Genomic DNA, 19666 nt, shown 5'->3' with positions numbered 1-19666 from the left:
CATCATGCAGATAAAGATAATCAGAATGTCTATGCTATTGCTTATGTCTTTAAGAAGCGTATGTGTGACCTAAGCAGGGCAAAAATCATTTCTAGGAACTCTGCCAAATAAATAGAACTTTAATCTGGTATACGAAAAAAAGTACCGAAGAAAGGAAAAAGTTCTTGTTTCTTTTACTTCCCACAGTGAAACGCAGTAATTATTATAACCTTTCAATTAAAATTCGTTAAACAATCTTGGAACATTTTTTTTTTTTTTAACAAAGGGGGCGCGATTATCTTGGCATATAGAGGAAATACATTTTAGCATTCCACGCAGCGACTGAATGGAAAGAAAAGCAATCGACTGAGTTGAAACAGGAAGAGGCGGAGGAGGCGGGAACGAGGTTCGTCTTGCTGCATGTTCCGGCTACAGTTCATCCAGCATTAACCTTTGATTTGTAGTGTCGCACCAACGCTCGGTGACTGTCGCAAAGACGAGCGTATGTCGAAACTCGCGTGCTAACAAAGAAGACTTCAGACAAAGAAGACGACGCAAGAGACTGACTTTCTAGTTGAACGTTCGACCGCAACACCGACCTGAGATTGAACGCACCCTTACAGATTAAACGAATCTCATCCGTTGTAGTGCCTATAAGGTATTTCCTATTTGCGCTAGGAAGGACGAGAAGAGTTCCATCGCAGAAGCACGCTCTGTATCCTTATGACGGGTACTGCACACAATCACAATCCCACTTATACACATTTGCATAAATATCTAAATTAGTATGTGTTATTTGCCCGCGGCATAAAATGAAAAAGAAATAATCATTTAGAATAAACCACACATTGCGTTAGGACAGTATTTTAATGTGCTTGGGAACTGAATACAAACGCGTGTCAGCTGTCAGCAGAACGTCTGAATCATTTAAAACATTGTTAGGAACACCGCTCTTTGTCGTACAGCGTGAAGCTATTCGGGCCGCAGTTCTCATCAAACTGAGCCACACATTCCTCGGGAACCGAGTCCTTGAAGCCTCGTTTCACCCACAGAAGGCAATCTGCAGGAACAACAATAACACGACGCTTCGCTAAGCATTTGGCTGCTTCACTGCAAGCGAGACGAAGAAATTTCCCGAAGATGAGGTTCCAGAGAGCAGGCTTCGGTAGAAAAATGTGCATTTTAACTTTTAATGCTGCCCTTATGGAATACATTGTCGACAAAACTAACGTTCGTAGCAATTACTGATGATATATTAAGAAGAGAACAGAAAAATTAGGCAGAGATGTGCGTAAGGCGTCACAAATAATTACTTGTAAATATTTGCATTTACCTGTAGTTTTGCAACCATTAAATTACATTTTTAAACAGTAGTGTTTTGGGTATATAAGCTAATATTTGAAAGCAATCTATTCCTCATAGTGAGATAATTTTTTTTTCCAAAAACAAGCTGTAACTAACCGCACAACTTCGAGATAATGCAAGTGGCTCCAAACGAAGGTGCTAGCGGGAATGTGCCCTTCGCAACACAGCGACGATGGGCAGCTGAGAAGAAGCATTGCAATTAAATGGTCACTAACGCTTCCTAGGGCAGTTCCCGTTGCAAGAGAGCTCAGGTGTATCCTCTGTGAGCACGCCTCTCCCTCCCCCCCCCCCCCTTCCACTCGCTCCCCCCCCTGCTCTGTTAGAGGCGCAGCAACATATACCCCATTAAAACCAAATGCACAATTCGTCAAAAATGTGCGCAATGCAGGAATTCTGTTGACACCATGCAGTCATAATGCTGTAGGGTTTTGTCCACAAGCAAGTAAGCAAATTGTTGATATAATACTGGGCTTCCATGTAGTGCGTACATAGAGTATGCAGTATAGGTGCTCACCTCTTGAGAAGGAAACACGAGCATAATTATTGGCCACTTCAAAATAAAAAAAAACGACTGATCATATAAAATTATGAAAGCAACTGTAACAAAACGCCATGTAATTGACACTAGTTCCTTGTAGCACGGGTAAATTTATGTCATCAAATAAAAATTCCAAATAAAGCATTAGTACTCGATTACGTTGTTCAGTTACCTTCCATGGGCTACACGCATAGAGTTTCTTACTCGTACCTACAGTGAAAGCTGTGTCGCTATCTATGGGAGTTTACATGGAGTTTCTTGACGACCAATTCAGCCCCCATGGGCGCCCAAAGTGTCATGTCCATCATGTCCATCAAAAATTATTTCCTGCCGTTACTTACAGTTGTTTCCCAAAAGGGGGAATTGCCCAACAAAGCAGTTCTCTCCGTTGAAATAGTACCCCTGGCTCGCAGAATCAAATGCATCATCTGAAAGATAAAAGAAGCAAGTTGCATTCGTACTACAGCAGCAATGTCCTTCCACATATCCCATAGAAATATACTTTGCTCATTGGCCCGATGATTAATGTGAGCTCAGTCTATTCGTTTCTAACCAGTTTCATAACAACGGTAGTTTTTAGAGCGCTTTGACAGTTGTGTGGACCGCACATCACTGGAAACCGAGAAGCGAGAACTTGAGCGTTGTTGTTGTTGTGGCTGTAGGAAGAAGAAAAAGAAAATGCACGGGCCTGCTACTGGCTCTGTAGCTGAGCCACCTCCGCTGCCTCGTGTGGACAGAAGAGAAAATAGACAAGTAAGAAAGAAAAAGAAAAGAGAGAGAAAGACGCACCCCGGCAACAACAGCAGTCGTCCACCACCACCGAAGCGGTGGCGGGTGCAATGACGGCCTACAACAGAAACAAATTCAGTGACAGGCTAGCTCCCGCCACAACGACAGAGACCTACCTGTCCCAGCCCCTTCAGGACCAGGATCAGCCACCCCGCTACCATCGTGGTCCTCCTCTAGGATACCTCGACGCCCTCGCGCTCGCCATCCCTCCATTATGACGAGCACCTGATCGTGCTCACGTGACTATTCGGTACATGCCTATATCGGCTCACGCGTGGAAAAGGCCATCAAGCGGCTAGGATCGACCCTTGGACGCTGAAGGCATGGGGAGGCTGCAGAGCCCGTTACATGCGGAGTAAAAATCAAGCACTTGGAACGCTTCCTGCAAGCCTGCGCCTATTCAACTAGCGGTAAGGTTCCCGCATCACCCAATGCAGCGTTAGTGCGTCCTCAGTTTTGTATCCCACGAAATGCAATACGTACTCCGGTACGCAGTGATGAAAGTGCGTCACGATTCAGATGACAGAATCAGCTGAACACTGGGTTTGTTGGCGAGCACTTCGGATAGCAACGGCAAAAAGAGAAGTTCCAGAAGAGAGGTGCGACAAGAGTTTTTTTTTTTTTTTTTCGTGTGCCATAAAGGTAGTGCGGCTAGATCAATTGCAAACGCTTCTGTGTTGTTGAGTATGACAACGTTCCAATACATAGTAGACACGAATAAGCGACAATCAATTAGACTGATGCGCACGAGACGTATTAGTATTTTCCATTCAATTACTGCGGTATGATATTTATGGTTATCTTACGAATTTGGTGCGTTGTCTCTCACTCGCTATCATAATACACCTCTGAATCTATCCAACTTAGAACTACATTCAAATTTCCACGAAATTCTTATTTAATTTTTATTCCTGACCAGTTATTTTGTTCGTGTTTTGCTGAGTTATTCTTAAACACTTTCATATCACTGCCGCCGCTACGACCACCATGCAATGTCACAGATGTTTTAGCTTCATGGCAACGCATGTCCTAACGTGTGGGTTAGTGGCTCGTGGTACGTAGGCCTACCTTCGCAAGGGGCGAAGCCGAACTTGAAGGACTCTGTTGCTGTTAGATTAACGCAGTAGTTTATGTCAAACCTGAAAAAGAAAATAAACCTGAATTAGGCGTGGCAAGCTAACAGCTTTTCTTCTTGCTACACGTGAAAAACTCAAGGAAAATGAACTGGTTTGGGGCTACGCGTAGTAAAACCGGAGTTGTTTACATTGCTTACATATGTCTAGCTTTTGGGAAGTAAATAAAGGGAAAAGTTGACTTGTGCACAGATCTGAAAAAAATTTAAATATGCGTTGCACTGTTTACCGACATTCTAGTAGAAATTAAGAAGAAATGGACATGGGCAGGACATGTAGTGCGAAGAGAGGATAACCGATGGTCGCTGAGGGTAACAAACTGGATTCCAAGGGAAGGAAAGCGTAGCAGGGGGCGGCAGAAAGTTAGGTGGGCGGATGAGATTAAGAAGTTCGCAGGGGTCAAGTGGATGCAGCTAGCACAGAACCGGGTTAAGTGGAGAAATATGGGAGAGGCCTTCGCCCTGCAGTGGGTATAATCAGGCTGATGATGATGATGATGATGATGATGATGATGATGATGATGATGCACTGTTTTAAACATGGCAGGGCGAAATGTAACCAGGTCTCTCTCTCTCTCTCTCTCTCTCTCTCTCTCTCTCTCTCTCTGTGTGTGTTTGTGCGTATGTGTGTGTGCGCGTGAGTGCGTGCGTGCATGTGTGTGTGTGTGTGTGTGTGTGTGTGTGTGTGTGCGTGCGTGCGTGCGTGCGTGTGTGTGTGTGTGCGTGCGTGCGTGCGTGCGTGCGTGCGTGCGTGCGTGTGTGTGTGTGTGTGTGTGTGTGTGTGTGTGTGTGTGTGTGTGTGTGTGTGTGTGTGTGTGTGTGTGTGTGTGTGTGTGTGTGTGTGTGTGTGTGTGTGTGTGTGTGTGTGTGTGTGTGTGTGTGTGTGTGTGTGTGTGTGTGTGTGTGTGTGTGTGTGTGTGTGTGTGTGTGTGTGTGTGTGTGTGTGTGTGTGTGTGTGTGTGTGTGTGTGTGTGTGTGCACGCGCAGAATCTTGTAAGAATGGGGTGTTGAAGTCAACGGCTTACATCACCATCGGCTTATGTAACTTTATGACATCGCGCAATAAAAGTCGCAAGTAAGTTATTTAGAGATAAAATGCGCGAACAAACATTATGAAGGCCGCACGGATGCAGTGCTACAAATTTGACCAGAACAGAGGACGGCCTGTGACGACCACCGTACACGACTGTTTGTGGTTGGCTGTCGTCGGTATCGGAATCCCGCCCCTGAAAGATCGTGAGGAAACCTTTTTCGCAAATGCGACAACAGCAACGAGCTTCATGGCAGAAGTTATAATGCAGATAATGCATTATGAACAAGATCACTGATAAGCCCTCAAGTTAATCCAGTCCGGATTATTCAAAGTAAAGTTGGCGCACTTCATTGCTTTGTGACATGTACTTATATTAAAAAATTTAATGCAAACGAAAGTATAATCAATGTGCAATCGGTTCGGTGCCATTTGTTGCTAACAAACAGTGCCTTCCAATACCTTAGGCAGAAAAGATTTTTTTTTTCTTTTACCATTAGCAAGTCGCGAGGTTGACATATATTGATCTCCGGCCAAGATGCCTGCTTTTACGGCAGTTGAGGTTTGGAAGTGTTATGTGCACTCCCTTGCAGCAATGATCGGACCATTTTAGTTTGCCACTGCGAAAGGAAATGTTACAATATTTTTTTTATCACTGTATATACGGGCTGTTTTGTTTAGCTGAAGGGGAGTTAGCTTGCAATGGGGTGGCGATTGTTTTGTGGCGCCCATGCAAGAAGTCCACCAAACAATTTCACCCTCTGTCTTCCATTAAGCGTAAAACTACTCCAACACCCCTAACTCAAAGTAACACGCAGATGCCACCCCTTACTTTTGTTTATTCATATTTATCCTCCCGGTCGCCACCCAGCCCTGATATCGTTCGTTTGTTCCGTTTCTATCACCAGAAATCATATATCTCGCGCATGACTAATGGTATGATTTCTTTTCTTCTCCCCGGCTTCCTCAGATGCAGCATCTAGATAACTGAAGAAAAAAAAAACATTAATAACATTTTCTGCGGTCTCCTTCATGATCTGCTCGTCTGCATTACTTATTTTACTGTATCTTCATCTATTACTACATGCTACAATACTCCATAATCTACATTTCCTTCGCGTAGAATCGATTACCTTCCCTCAAAAGGCGTTAGGCTGGCCGTATTTTGCGTGTTGCAATTTGCTTGTTGCCAAGTTTTTTATTTCAGTAGGCTATCATCAGCTAGCTTTGTATTGTTTGTAATCCAGACTGTTCTAATTCTCCTACCTGACGTCAGTATTATCATTTTTTTTTTGAAAATACATGAAATATACACCTATGCCTCTAGAGATATCGACGAGGTTCTTGTCATAACTGTTTCAGTAGCGTTTGTTTTAACCAGAAAATGATAAGAACATTTTACTGACAAGCGTATTTTAACGACGCCGCACTGCGACGCAAGGGCTGCGCAACAAGAAAAGGAATTTTTGAGAGCACTACTAGCTGCGTCTTTCGTAGAAATTACACACGTACAGGATGTTTAATATAAATTCAGTCACAATTTGAAGAAGATGGAATGCCGTAGACCATCGAAAATAACTGAGGGCTGTTTTGTGTTCTTTCGCCCAGTCTGCAGTATTTTTGGCTCTACGAAGTTTGCCTATTACCAATGAGTCGTTAGGTAATTTAGGCTTACTTACTTCTGTAACAAATATTATTTATGAGTTGTAGAGGATCGTGAAAAATATCTGACTGAAATAGTTGTAGCAAGTTGCCGTTTATTACATAAACCAGTTGTACTGAGCCCTAATGGTCACCCTGTAATGAGACGGCTTGCTAGTAACAAAGGAAGGAGGTACTTCAGCTCCCATAGTCACGTCCGAGGGAACAAAGTGGGGGATTTTTCGCTTTGATCAATTCGATATGATAAATTAATCCTGAAGATAAATGTTTAAGGCTATGACGCGACACATTTAGGGAGTTCAGCTGACGGATAATCATCCCCCTGTACCAACGAAAGCCAATAAGTGGATGCCCTCGCGTATCCTCCTTCGCGTACATGTCCTTTGCAACTCATTTAATCACTTCATCAATTCATGACTAACAACTGTAATTTTTTTCAAAACAACGCATGAATATATGAAGAAAATTGCGAGCGAAGCACTTTAACAATGAAATAACTGAGTAGAAAAACGTATATTGTAAACACATATTGTAATGCAATCTGGCGCATTCGGTTGGGGCGACGAGAGCAGAGGTGGTGGTGGTGGAAAGCATTTATTGCAAAAGGACAGGTTGCTTGGAGAGCCACCCCTAGTGGGCCGCTCCTTTTACAATACGGGGTGGAGTTCCTTATTCCGGGACTCCATTGGTCTGGGCCGCCACACTAGTTCGCTGGACCAGCGCTTATTGTGCCGCTAGATCCAGGCAGCCGAGCAGGGCCGCCTCCCAGTCCTCCCGGGTAGGGGAAGGGATTATGGGTAATAGAGAAGGATTTAGCTGGCATGTCCAGACCATGTGAAAGGTGTCAGCCACCTCTCCACAGAAAGGGCAGAGGCCAGAAAAGGGAGGGCCGAAATGTTTGAGTACTGCCGGGTACAATAGAGTATTAGTAAAAAGTATGAGAAGTAGTCTTTCGCCCGCTTTCCCTAGCCTCTTGAGAGGAGCCGGGTACTGACGGTGCGAGTCCCGGTAAAAGGCACATATTCCTTTGAAAGATAAGAGAGGATAAGTGTCCTGGTCCAGATCGGTAGGGTCCACGCCGGGGGCCCGGTTAGGGAGTGCACGGGCGGCCGAGCTGGCGGCCTCATTACCTGATAGACCCTGGTGGCCTGAAGTCCATATGAGAAATCGGGTCTGGGGATCCTGAACCCGAGCTGCTCGCCTAGCATTGCAGAGCAGTACAGGAGCCCGCCGAGCGAGGGTGTAATTGTCCTCCCACAGGAACGCTCTCTGCGTGTCGAGAGCAGCGGCACGACCACGTCACCGCACTTTCCTTCCCTGCATTCTCGCCTGCCCGAAGTGGCAGCAGTCGCAACCCGAGGAAAGGCCAACGCTCCGTGTATAACCGCGTGTTTTGTATGCCTTTGTTCTCACAGCGAGGCGATTTGCCTCCTTTGGCTCTTTCAATGCCAGCAGCAACTCTCAAACATGCATACAGCATCTGAGCAATGCTTTCCGCTCCTGACGCAAATTCGCTTCATTCCGAAGAGCTCGCCGATACCCGACGCTTTGCAGCCGCCATTTTGAGCATCGCCGACTTAAGAGAAAAAAAAAAGAAGCGGATATGACGCTTTATACCTTGTGACTTCCTCTACACTCGCTCAAGACGAGAGAACAGCCGGGAGTGCACTCGGCTGCTCTCAGCGGAGGAAAAGCCCTCCTCCTCTACCATTGGAAGCCAGTCAATCTACTCCTGCTCTCCCATTGGAGGGCGCCCGCTTGTCTGAGAGCACTTTCGATGTGCTCTCGAGTGCACCTGCTCTCCCAATCGAATTCGCCAATCAGGAACGCTATCTCGTTTTCTTTTGAAGCAAAAGGCGGTTTTGTTTTGCCACACACGTGCGCGTACGGGATTTTTGAGATACACAATGCCTCGAGAATTCGCCTACATGTGTGATTGCTGCTGTTGTTATCAAACGTGGCATTGTGTCCTGCCCGCAGTGAGTATCCTCGCGTGCTTCCCGCTCATGGCAGTGTAGAAGAAGCTTAGATGAAGAGAATCTTCTCTTCTTTTTATTTTTGTCGATAGAATTTGTGTGCTCTTTAAGTCTCGCGTTTATGTACCTACCATTACACATCTTTCGGAAGGACAAAGCAGCCTTATGCACAAGCTCTTTCAGTGTTGACAGTGGTTTCGTATGACACGAAAGAAAGAATAAGAAAATATATACTTTTTAACAAAAGGAAAGCTGGAAAACTAATGACCTAAATGATCTCAGAAATAAATATACAAATGACAAGTTGCTTACGTACCCGGGTTCTCCGTTCTGGCCCTTGTACTGGTAGAGGTAAACGCCGAAGTGCTTCTCAGGCTCGTACACTGTCACCACGCTTGTGAGACACATGAGCCTAGGATCATCGACCGAGCTCAAATAAGCGACGGTGTCATCCATCACTCCTAGCGCTTCCACCAACTGTTTGGTGTTCGTTGCCTGTAATTGAAACAAGAGGTGACACGGCGTATTCGGTCTTTGCTTACTCTTGCCTGCCATTTCTTGCAAAACATCGACAAAACCTTTGTTTCAATGACCGCTGCCTTCCTTCATATGTGCAAGGTTAGTCTAAAATTTCGAGGCCCCAGTGTTTTCTTCTGGGGTCGAATGATCACGAGATTACGACATCCACGAAGCTTGAATTTTTGTAGAAGATAGGTAGAAGCATGGTTCTGAACTCTCAATGTCGCGCAGTAGCAGTAGTGGTAGTAGTAGTAGTGGTGGCAGTAGTAGTTTTAGTAGTAGCAGTAGTATACTACTACTACTACTACTAGTACTAGTACTAGTACTACCATAGAAGTGGTAGTAGTAGTAGTAGTAGTAGTAGTAGTAGTAGTAGTAGTACTACTACTACTACTACTACTACTAGTACTAGTAGCAGCAGTAGTAGTATTAGTAGTAGTAGGAAGAGGAGGAGGAGGAGGAGCAGTATCATCAGTAGCAGTAAAATCAGCAGTAGCAGCAGCAGTAGTAGTAGTAGTAGTAGTAGTAGTAGTAGTAGTAGTAGTAGTAGTAGTAGTAGTAGTAGTAGTAGTAGTAGTAGTAGTAGTAGTAGTAGTAGTAGTAGCAGTAGAAGTATCAGCAGCAGCAGCAGTAGACGTAATTTTTATAGCCGTAGCGGTACAAGCACGAGCAGCAGTAATTTCAGCGGCAATTTTCGCGGTAAAGCAGTGGAAGTTACAACGGTGGTGACAGTACCTACTGTTGTCATAAAGTGGCAGTAGTAGAAATAAGCAGGGCAAGAAGTGAAACAATATTTCGCTCTTTGCCCTGCTTCTTTCTCGTCCTCCCTCCCCCTATTGACTTTTTCGCTGCCCAGACGAATACAGGTCGCCTTGTCGAAACATTGGTTCGGCTGCCAAATCGAGGCTCCCCCTCAACCGTTGTTCTGTGCTCATTCATACTGTGTAGTCATCTTATTTTTCCCGTTTTGACCCTAACGATGGTATTGTGCTACATAATGTTTTCTCTCTTCAACGTCTCAGTCTTCACATCATCCTTGTGCGTAATGCCAATCGGAAGAAGAATGGAAGAACCTCTTCAGCTTAGTCGTTCAGTCGTGTCCGACTCTTCGTGACCCTATGGACCATGTCACGCCACGCTTTCCGGTCTCTCACTATCTTCCTAACATCACATAACTTCATCTGCAGTGCCTCGAGGATGCCATCTAACCATCGCGTTCGCTGCCTACCCCTTCTCCGGCGACCCTCAACCTTTCCCAACATCAAATCTTTCTCCAGCGACTCCTCTCTTCTCATCAGATGACCAAAGTAGCTGAGCTTTAACTTTAGAATTTGACCCTCCAATGAGCAGTCAGGGTTTATGGTCGACAATATCGACTGATTTGATCTTCTGGCAGTCCAAGGAACTCTCAAGAGTCTTCGCCAGCACCACAATTCAAACGCGTCAATTCTTCGGCGGTCAGCCTTTTTCACAGTCCAACTCTCGCATCCATACATCACAACTGGAAAGACCATAGCACGAGTTATACGGATCTTGGTTGGCAGACTAATATGTCTCTGCTCTTTACTAGGCGGTCAAGGCTAACCATTGCTATCTTTCTTACGCACCTCTACTGGTAGCCATAATACTATTATTGTTAGCAGCTACTATGAGTTGTTGCTTGCTGGTTGAACAGCAGCTCGATGCTATACGCCGTCCTATTCATTCGTATTCACTTCCCATTTATACGCAATAGAGGTTATCAGCTAGCATTCCCATGAGCCACTTGTTTTCCTATCTAGCTGTAGGCCGTACAATGAGGAAAACAGGTGGATCATGGGAATGCTAGCTGATAACCTTTATTGCGTATAAACGGGAAGTGCGTAAGAATGAATAGGTAGATGAATGGGTAGAAATAAAAACATCTATAATATGATACATATAGCAACGCTAGATTGATTGAATGGCGGAATTTTGTTCTGTATGGGACTTCATTATAAGACAGTGACCCTACAAACAGATATAATATCTCATGAAAGAATGAGAGGCCCCTGACTGTGGGTGCATAACCGGGCCGTACTATTTTGAGCAGCGTATATGCCGTACTCAATGCGGACGCCCCCTGGCGAAACAGTGGCGGTACATTTACACAGGGATTGCTACGCCATGTGCCGCAAGCATACACTACGGACGCGCTGGCAGTGGTCCCATACTTTTGTTCTCCATAGCAGGTGGCGGGAACAGCGGTTGTTCAACGTTTCATTAATTTAGAGAATCATCACTATCAGTCTGACCTCATTGATACATGACAAATGCCTCTCCCAGAGTGCTACAATTGTACACTTCACCTGTGCACGATTTTTGTTACGTGGCCTAAACATTTACCCTAGAGGAGAGCTTTTAATGTGTTACTGACAGTACAAAACCACTCAAGGGTTCAATTCAGGGCTATTAACCTTCAGTGTGAGCCCTGCGCACCCTCACAGTAACGGCCTGCTGAGGTGCGAATATTTGATTAATCCTTCCTCTTTTACCTTCCTTTCACTCTTGTTCTCTATCCACACGTAGGGTAGCATGCTGGACATCGACTGTTAATCTTCCTACTTTTCTTTTCTGCTGCTTCTCTCTTACTCTTATTCATGAGTTTAACTGTAGTGTTATTACCTTGCTTTAGTTTCTGGACCGCTCTGCTTGCTTCCTGTCTATTAACGCCATACCTAAAGTCTTCCTTTCAATAATTCGTTCAGTGTGCCTCAGTTTAATCAGATCCAATTCAATCAAATCTGCTTCTGCTCTATAGATGAGGACCTAATATCGTTATATCCTTTCCTCTTTGGGGAAAAATATAAACTGCCATTCATAATATATGTGAATGCCTAACAAATGCTCTCCATTCCATCCTTCTGTCTAGTGATCCGGATATGCTGTCATTACTCGCTGTATGTAGATGCATTTCCTTGCCACTTGCAGCGGCTTGCAAGCTATATTAAACGCTATTAACTTCCGCGACATGTGTACCCTTCCTTAGGTTTGTGCTTTTTAATTTTTAGGCTCACCACTCTTTGCCTCCATAGGCCTTTGACCATGCCTTGCTATTCATCCCCTGAGCTACTTGGCAAAGCAATATCTTTAACCAGTCGCAGATTGCTATTTACCTAATGTAGGTCTTTAACGCTTCCTGCAATCAGGTGGCGAATAGCACCGCAGTAAGTGTGCCTTCCTGTATGATACCTTTGAGTACTAAGGGTTTTAGGTCTATTTATGGAAGGGGGCACTGCACCCACTAAAGATATATTTTAGTAATTTTGCATATGTCTCATCTAAACCTTAGTCCCGTGAGACCAGCATGACAGTCGACACTTCCTGTCATGCTGGTCGAACGAAGTCGAACGAAGTCGAAATAGCGAAGTCGAACGCAATTTTGTTTTTCATTTCATTTCATTTATTTTTCCCCCAAAGGCCCGAGGGCATTACATAAGTGGGGAGCAAACTCAATATACAATGCGAACAAGAACAGGAAAACATTAAAACAACAAGAAAAGAAAACAGAAACAAGAGAAATAATGCAAGGGTTAGACGAAACAATATTAAAAACAAAAATAACAATATACCATAAGTAAATGACACCGAAAATGACGCCGAAAGCCACATAAATTGACTAACGCATACAAGTACCCCGAGTTCTTCTAAAGAGCAAACTACTTTAGGCTTTAAAGAAGACAATTATTTTAAGTAAATGCCTAAAACTTGAAAAGAGAACTGAACATTGTATATTAAGTCCTTGGGTCTGTTTTAGGCTTCTAATCAAATTGGGCAACCTCATCACACTGCTTCCCTCTAAACATAAGCCAATGTGCATCACGAACCACAACGTTATCACCGCGATAGCTGTTTTTATTGCAATTTTTTAATACCAGAGTATATGCACTGCACGTGTCCCATATAAGGACTGCTGCGCAGCAATGTTGCTTGCTTGGTCTGCGTTCAAAGGTCATCCATTTGTACGGACGTAGTTGCAAACATTTGTTCCGCGCTGTACTAAGCAGCTGGCAAAGATGAACATTATTCCCCTACGCGCCAGAGGAAAACTACGAGGACTGCGGCCTCATTTTGCCTACTGTCAGTCGCATACGCGAACATGATAAGACAGCACGCAGGGATGCGGGCTGCTACAGTACTAGATTGAAAAGCAGCGGACACAAAACGCCAGCAGACTCGAGCGCCAGCCAGTCTCGTCGGCTATGAATAATAAGAGATGCCACGAGGATATTCATATTCTGGCCTCGAATTTAATAATACTGTATAATGACGGAAGTGTTTTCTCCCATTCCCCTTGCACTAATTTGTGTTAGGCGCAGAGCGCAGGGCAGGCGAAGTTGTATCGGACTGCCGTACCGCGAGCAAATATGCCCTCCCGCCCTGCAGTAATATAGCGAGAAAGACGATTGAGGAAACCGATCGTTTATTACGCGGGCGTGATGTCGCGTGAAGGTAACTTGTCTAAGTGTGCTACAGCTGTGTAACCTTTTAGAAAAACGCAATACGATATTAAGTATATCGATGTCATGCATATATGCTTGGCAGCTCCTCAGTTCCACATATCTGCACTGTGTTCTTCACGATGTCACTTTCCTAACTTGCCCAGCAGCGTACATTAATACACTTCCCGGCTACTGTCTTATACTATAGTTCGCAGTGAGCAATTTCAAGCAGCGCGTGACTTATCAACTAAGAGTCGCCTTGTGCTCTGGGCGCCCTAGGGCTAGAGCACAAGAAGAAAATTTATTTTGTTACACTTTCACCTCAGTTGCAATATCTACTGCTTATAAAGAACGAGATTTCTTTTTCACAGCATGCATGGCACATTTGAAAAGAATCTTATTTAATCAAATCTCATTTAGGCGAACCTAAATATTACCCAAGCAAAGCATTGCCATAGGCACAAAATTCGAATTATTTTCATCCCTTAAACTTCTCTTTCCTTGCTGAGAAAAAACGACTTGTACTGTGTCAACTTAAGCTAGCCATGACAAGTTCTGAAAAACACAGCGAAGCTTTATTAATGAGGGCAGGCGATCCAGCTAGCACCGAAACGCCAGTAAAGCCCTATTTTGCATTCGGAAGGAGTTGAAAAAGAGATAGATAAAGAGATCAAACGTTTCAGAAAGAAAGCGATTGTAACAAAAAATATTAGATGTATCGGCTGAATAGGCATAGGTACACCCTAGTGAAAAAACCTTATGAGTCACAATAAACTCATACAAAATCTCATACTAAACTCATACTAATCTCATACAAATGTCATATAATATCATACTTATCTCATTCATCATATGAGAAATATATGAGAATTAGATTTGTATGAGTTTAGTATGAGAAATCTGTATTAGGTTATTGTGACTCATATGGTGTGGTTCAGTTAATAAGAACTTTAATGATGTTGTTGTGTTGTGTAGGTGGGCATAAAAAGAAGCGATTTTTTGAAACGTTGAAATTTCTTATTTCAAGTAAATATTTAAGAGGTTGATATTCTTCGGAGTCGTCTAACCAACTAGCCCGCTCGCACGTACTATTGGTATTATATTTTCAATGTTTGAGTCCCATGGACGGCCTGTGTATAAAAAAAGAATCGAAATCAGCACAGTGAAGCTTCTACCATTTCCACTGACTGACCCGGGATGAGTGGAGTACAGGATGTCCACCACCTTGACTCATCTTGGATGAAGAGCTTCAAAGATGGGTCCTTGACTCCACTTTCAGTCAATTAAAGATAAATAATGCCATAACTTTCACTGACCAATGCTGCCCTTGTGTCAATAAATACATTATGAGCATCTTCGTATTATGTCCTGTTTTTTTTTTTTTCTTTTTTTTTTTTTTGCTTCAAGTGGATTAAGAAAACTTTTGCGGGCTAGTTTAGGAGATAAAAGAAACTGTAGAGTAATTTAGGGAAGAAAACGCTAAGCATTGCGCAGAGGTTCATAGCCAGAATTTGAGAAAACAGGAAAGACCGTTTCACTGTTAGTTACATTACAATACCCAATAGCGTAAGAGCACCGTGTAGCAGAAAAGTGGGTATCGGCGTTTTCGTTGCAGTAACATCACAACCGGCAGGAAGCAACGCAATAAAAAAAAAATTTGAAGGGTTCAACGCTGCTGAGCCGAATATGTAGCGAAAGCATTAGCTGCGGGTAACCGAGCATTGTTGTTGTTGCTGTTGTTGTTGTTGTTGTTGTTGTTGTTGTTGTTGTTGTTGTTGTTGTTGTTGTCGTTGTTGTTGTTGTTGTTCTTCTTCTTCTTCTTCTTCTTCTTCTTCTTCTTCTTCTTCTTCTTCTTCTTCTTCTTCTTCTTCTTCTTCTTCTTCTTCTTCTTCTTCTTCTTCTTCTTCTTCTTCTTCTTCTTCTTCTTCTTCTTCTTCTTCTTCTTCTTCTTCTTCTTCTTCTTCTTCTTCTCAATTAGACGCGGCTCTCGCGCATGCGCATAATGGGTGGGGCACACTCACGTGAAACTCGGCTCTGACCCGCATAGTGTAGCTTTACGCTACAAAAAGGCTTCGACCGTGTGGCGTATAGCAATCTCCTGACCGTACTGAAGCGCATGAGTGTCAATCGAGTGCTGCCTAAAAGCGTGAGAAAGACATATGCGGGTTGCACAGAAGGGAGTATTGTTCACAAGCGCAGTACTAAGTGTTTTGTTTGTTTCATCACCAGTAAGACATGGTTGTCAATTTGCTGTATACCTCGAGCCAGTTTGCCTCGACATAGCGTGTAACGAGTGATATGACTTGATTTATTTTAAAACGAGGTCAAAGTTCTCTTTGAGCACAAGATGTCGCTATATTCTTCATTGATAAAGTGTTTCTGGGGCAGTTAAGGAAGCGAAAAGGTTTTGTAAGTTGTCAAGTAGACTGATTAGCTGGACAAAATGTCTCCGATTCTGGTATGGCAACAGGGACAACTCGCGTCAGACTTATCAGAATGTCCACTGCGCAAACACACGATCAAAGTGTTTAGGAGTATCACTCGAGCACTACCTTGATGCTACAGATTACTGGAGATAAGAAAACAATCGTATCCGTGAAAATACGGGCAAGTAGGGTGGTCGAAACCGGTGGATGGAGTCTTCGTTGTTTTCTTCTGATCAATAAACATTCAGTTGCTAGTCCAGCCTTGTCCTGTCCTCTTCTTTCCTGTGTCTCGTCCTTTGGCTGGTTAAGTATAAACCCCTACCAACGTGCCCAGTCGTCAACCTTAGTGATATGTGCTTCAAGTAGTATTATACGGCAAAAGATACACTAGATTATTTCCGTCTATTGTATGGGGTTCCATAGGGTTTTCTTGGCAGGAAATACTGGAGTGGGTTGCCATTACCTTGACCGCCTAGTAAAGAGCAGAGACATTAGTCTGCCAACCAAGATCCGTATAACCCGTGCTATGGTCTTTCCAGTTGTGATGTACGGATGCGAGAGTTGGACTGTGAAAAAGGCTGACCGCCGAAGAATTGACGCGTTTGAATTGTGGTGCTGGCGAAGACTCTTAAGAGTTCCTTGGACTGCCAGAAGATCAAATCAGTCGATATTGTCGACCATAAACCCTGACTGCTCATTGGAGGGTCAAATTCTAAAGTTAAAGCTCAGCTACTTTGGTCATCTGATGAGAAGAGAGGAGTCGCTGAAGAAAGATTTGATGTTGGGAAAGGTTGAGGGTCGCCGGAGAAGGGGTAGGCAGCGAACGCGATGGTTAGATGGCATTCTCGAGGCATTGCAGATGAAGCTATGTGATGTTAAGAAGATAGTGAGAGACCGGAAAGCGTGGTGTGACATGGTCCATAGGGTCACGAAGAGTCGGACACGACTGAACGCCTGAACTGAAGTAAGGGGTTCCAGCTGTGAGCGAAGCAGTCGCACAAACCTGTGCGACTACGGCTCCTCTTTCTCTTTTTCCACTTTCCCTCCCACCTTCCTTCCTTCCCTTACGGCGCGGGTCAGGTGTCCACAGAAACAAGTGTGACAGATACTGCGCCTTTCCTTTCCTGTGGACCAATTATTATTATTATTATTATTATTATTATTATTATTATTATTATTATTATTATTATTATTATTATTATTATTATTATTATTATTATTATTATTATTATTATTATTATTATTATTATTATCATCATTGATGAGATCGCTAAGTCCTTTGGAGATACTCTTTCGAAGAAGGAAATGACTGAGCATCTTTTCAAGCGAGCCCAGCTGCCCGGTGAGACATGCACACGATATATCGAGGAAGCTTAGAGTTAAGGCCCAAGTGTGACAGGTTGAAATTTATTTCTTATTCTTCACAATGAAACAAAGATCAATAGGAAGCCATTATATGGCGAAATATGCAAGCCCGCACACTACCAAACCCAACCTGACCTAATGAGATTTGGCCCGCGTAATACCTCGCAAATGCATGTCAGGCCAGCGGAGTGGTGTCCGACATCCTCCACATTGTTTGGAACTGCCCCGAACAACGTAAATCATGCGGTTTACAGAAAATTAGCCATGAGCAGTGGGAGGCGAAGCTAGCTCGCACAGAGCTCCCCATTCAGCGCTAGTTGATCGGTCAGGCCTGGAGGGCCGTATTCGCCAATGGTTTCCTGGACCTAGGTGAACCACCCGCTTAATTACTTTGTAGAAATAAGGTGCATTGTATCTCTCTCTCTCTCTCGCCACAGAACAATAAAAGAATGGAACATGATTTCGTAGTTCGGTATACTTCTTGCAATGCTTTTCTGAGTAATTTAGGCAGTCTTATTTATTGTGAGACTGCAGTGTGTTAAATATGTGCGTTATTATGTTATTTTGTTCTTTTTGTTCAAGTGTATTATTTTTATTACATGGTTCTAAGAGAGATTGACTTTTTTTTAATGCAGTGTATGTTATGCATTGCACAAATTTCCCTGTCCGTGTAATTAGTTGTTACTTATACATGTATTGCGCACTTGACCTAATTAGATGTGTTGCCATTGATTGTTTTCATTCTCTTTGTGTTTCCACTCCAGTAATGGCCCTGCCACAGGCTGGCAGTATCACTAAAGAAAGAAGGAAAGAAAAAGTGTTGAAACTTTATAAAATTGTCAACCGACAGATATTAGAAGAAGACTAGGTAGACCATCTTGTCAAGGGGATTGCCGAGGTTGTGTATAACTTCCTTATTTCGCGAGACACGCTTGCTATGATTGCAGATGTCATCAAGCAGTGCCGTGTATTTAGGCACTCAAAGAACGCCGGATAGCGTCCAAATTCGGCCGCCGTTCCAATGTGACAACCGTTGCCAACATCGTCATCTCGGAGGCTGAAGATATCGCTTCTTTTCTAAGGTGCATTGTACGCGAGGAGTTAATTCAAGAGGAGTTAACTCAGCGGCAACGTACACATTTCTCTTTACCTTAGCACCAGGCATCGAGGTTCACGCCATCATGGGAGCAGCGTAGGCCATGGACTGCACCAAATAACAACACGCCGTCTTATAACTACGGTACTGAGTGAACTCAAGAACAGATTTCACCTCCCTTATTACCAGCAGCTTTCATCCCATCCGAGTGAAGTACGTTGTAGTGCGCCTCGTCTCACGTCTGTCGCCTCGTCTCGGCCTCTAAGGGATCCTGCGGTCAGCTACCGGAGCCGCCAGCTATCGATATGTTAAGGCTGTGGGTACAGCGGACGCATCTCCCACTTTTGCCCGCGTCGCCAAATTGCACGGCCTCTTGTGCAATGAGCACCACGCTTCAGGAATGACACTCAGTGGAAGCAGCCACCTGCTACCTTCTATCGGCCTTCTTCCCCAGAACGCCGCCACATGATAATTCCCCTGTGTCCGAACCCAGCATCGCTCCTCCGCCGCAGCGACAAGGTGGTTCACCACCCCCGAATCGCCGCTTCATTGCTCCACGGCTGGCAAACTAGGTGGAGTGAACGATGGAAGTAAGGTAGCCGGGCGGTCAATTTCACGAAATACATCTACCTGTCGCCATGCTAAAAACAAAGTTTCAGTTTGTATGGACAGTGTTAAAACGGATGCTTTGGTTTACACTGCTTACAAGAGGAAAGTATACAACAGTTGCATCTTGCCTGTACTCACCTATGGGGCTGAAACGTGGAGGCTAACCGAGAGAGGTCTACTTAAGTTGAGGACAACCCAGAGGGCTATGGAACGAAAAATGTTAGGGGTAACATTAAGAGATAGAAAGCGTGCAGAGTGGGTCAGAGAAATAACTCAAGTTACCGACATTCTAGTAGAAATTAAGAAGAGGAAATGGACATGGGCAGGACATGTAGTGCGAAGAGAGGATAACCGATGGTCGCTGAAGGTAACAAACTGGATTCCAAGGGAAGGAAAGCGTAGCAGGGGGCAGCAGAAAGTTAGGTGGGCGGATGAGATTAAGAAGTTCGCACGGGTCAAGTGGATGCAGCTAGCACAGAACCGGGTTAAGTGGAGAAATATGGGAGAGGCCTTCGCCCTGCAGTGGGTATAATCAGGCTGATGATGATGATTATTATTTGGTTTACACTGGTGCCGCTGTCTCAGTTACGACCCTTTCATTTATGAACCGCCTTCGACAGAAAGTTGTTTGTGTGGGACATTCAGTACCTTTTGTGCAGTTTAGGATGGAACTTTAATTCCGGTTGGCCTGTGTTCAACTTCCGTTTTGCTCGGTGACGA

General features: G+C 44.1%; 1 protein-coding gene across 1 annotated transcript; it reads right to left on the bottom strand.

The window, feature by feature from the left end:
• Nucleotides 1–835: 835 nt before the first annotated feature.
• On the bottom strand, nucleotides 836–8961 carry LOC146195783 (uncharacterized). The gene is made up of 4 exons (XM_084596275.1): nucleotides 8788–8961; nucleotides 3740–3810; nucleotides 2224–2310; nucleotides 836–1039 (listed from the first exon to the last, which is right to left on the bottom strand). The coding sequence occupies exons 1-4, from the start codon at nucleotides 8925–8927 to the stop codon at nucleotides 918–920; spliced, it is 420 nt and encodes a 139-aa protein (XP_084452401.1). The 5' UTR covers nucleotides 8928–8961; the 3' UTR covers nucleotides 836–917.
• Between the last annotated feature and the right edge of the window lie 10705 nt (nucleotides 8962–19666).

Source organism: Amblyomma maculatum, chromosome 3 (assembly GCF_055883805.1).
Source record: "Amblyomma maculatum isolate TAMU_Amacu chromosome 3, ASM5588380v1, whole genome shotgun sequence".
Classification (NCBI taxonomy): Eukaryota; Metazoa; Arthropoda; class Arachnida; order Ixodida; family Ixodidae; genus Amblyomma; species Amblyomma maculatum.
The sequence above is the reverse complement of the archived record's forward strand: the minus strand, read 5'-3'. Positions and strand labels throughout refer to the sequence as shown.

What these genes read in the sequence shown, in the direction of transcription:
- LOC146195783 (XM_084596275.1), bottom strand. Translation starts at nt 8,927, where the DNA reads ATGGATGACACCGTCGCTTATTTGAGCTCGGTCGATGATCCTAGGCTC. An exon ending in CGGCTTCGCCCCTTGCGAAG is followed by an intron (nt 2,311 to 3,739) that starts GTAGGCCTACGT and finishes TTTATCTTTCAG; the next exon opens with ATGATGCATTTGATTCTGCG. An exon ending in CCCCCTTTTGGGAAACAACT is followed by an intron (nt 1,040 to 2,223) that starts GTAAGTAACGGC and finishes TTGTTCCTGCAG; the next exon opens with ATTGCCTTCTGTGGGTGAAA.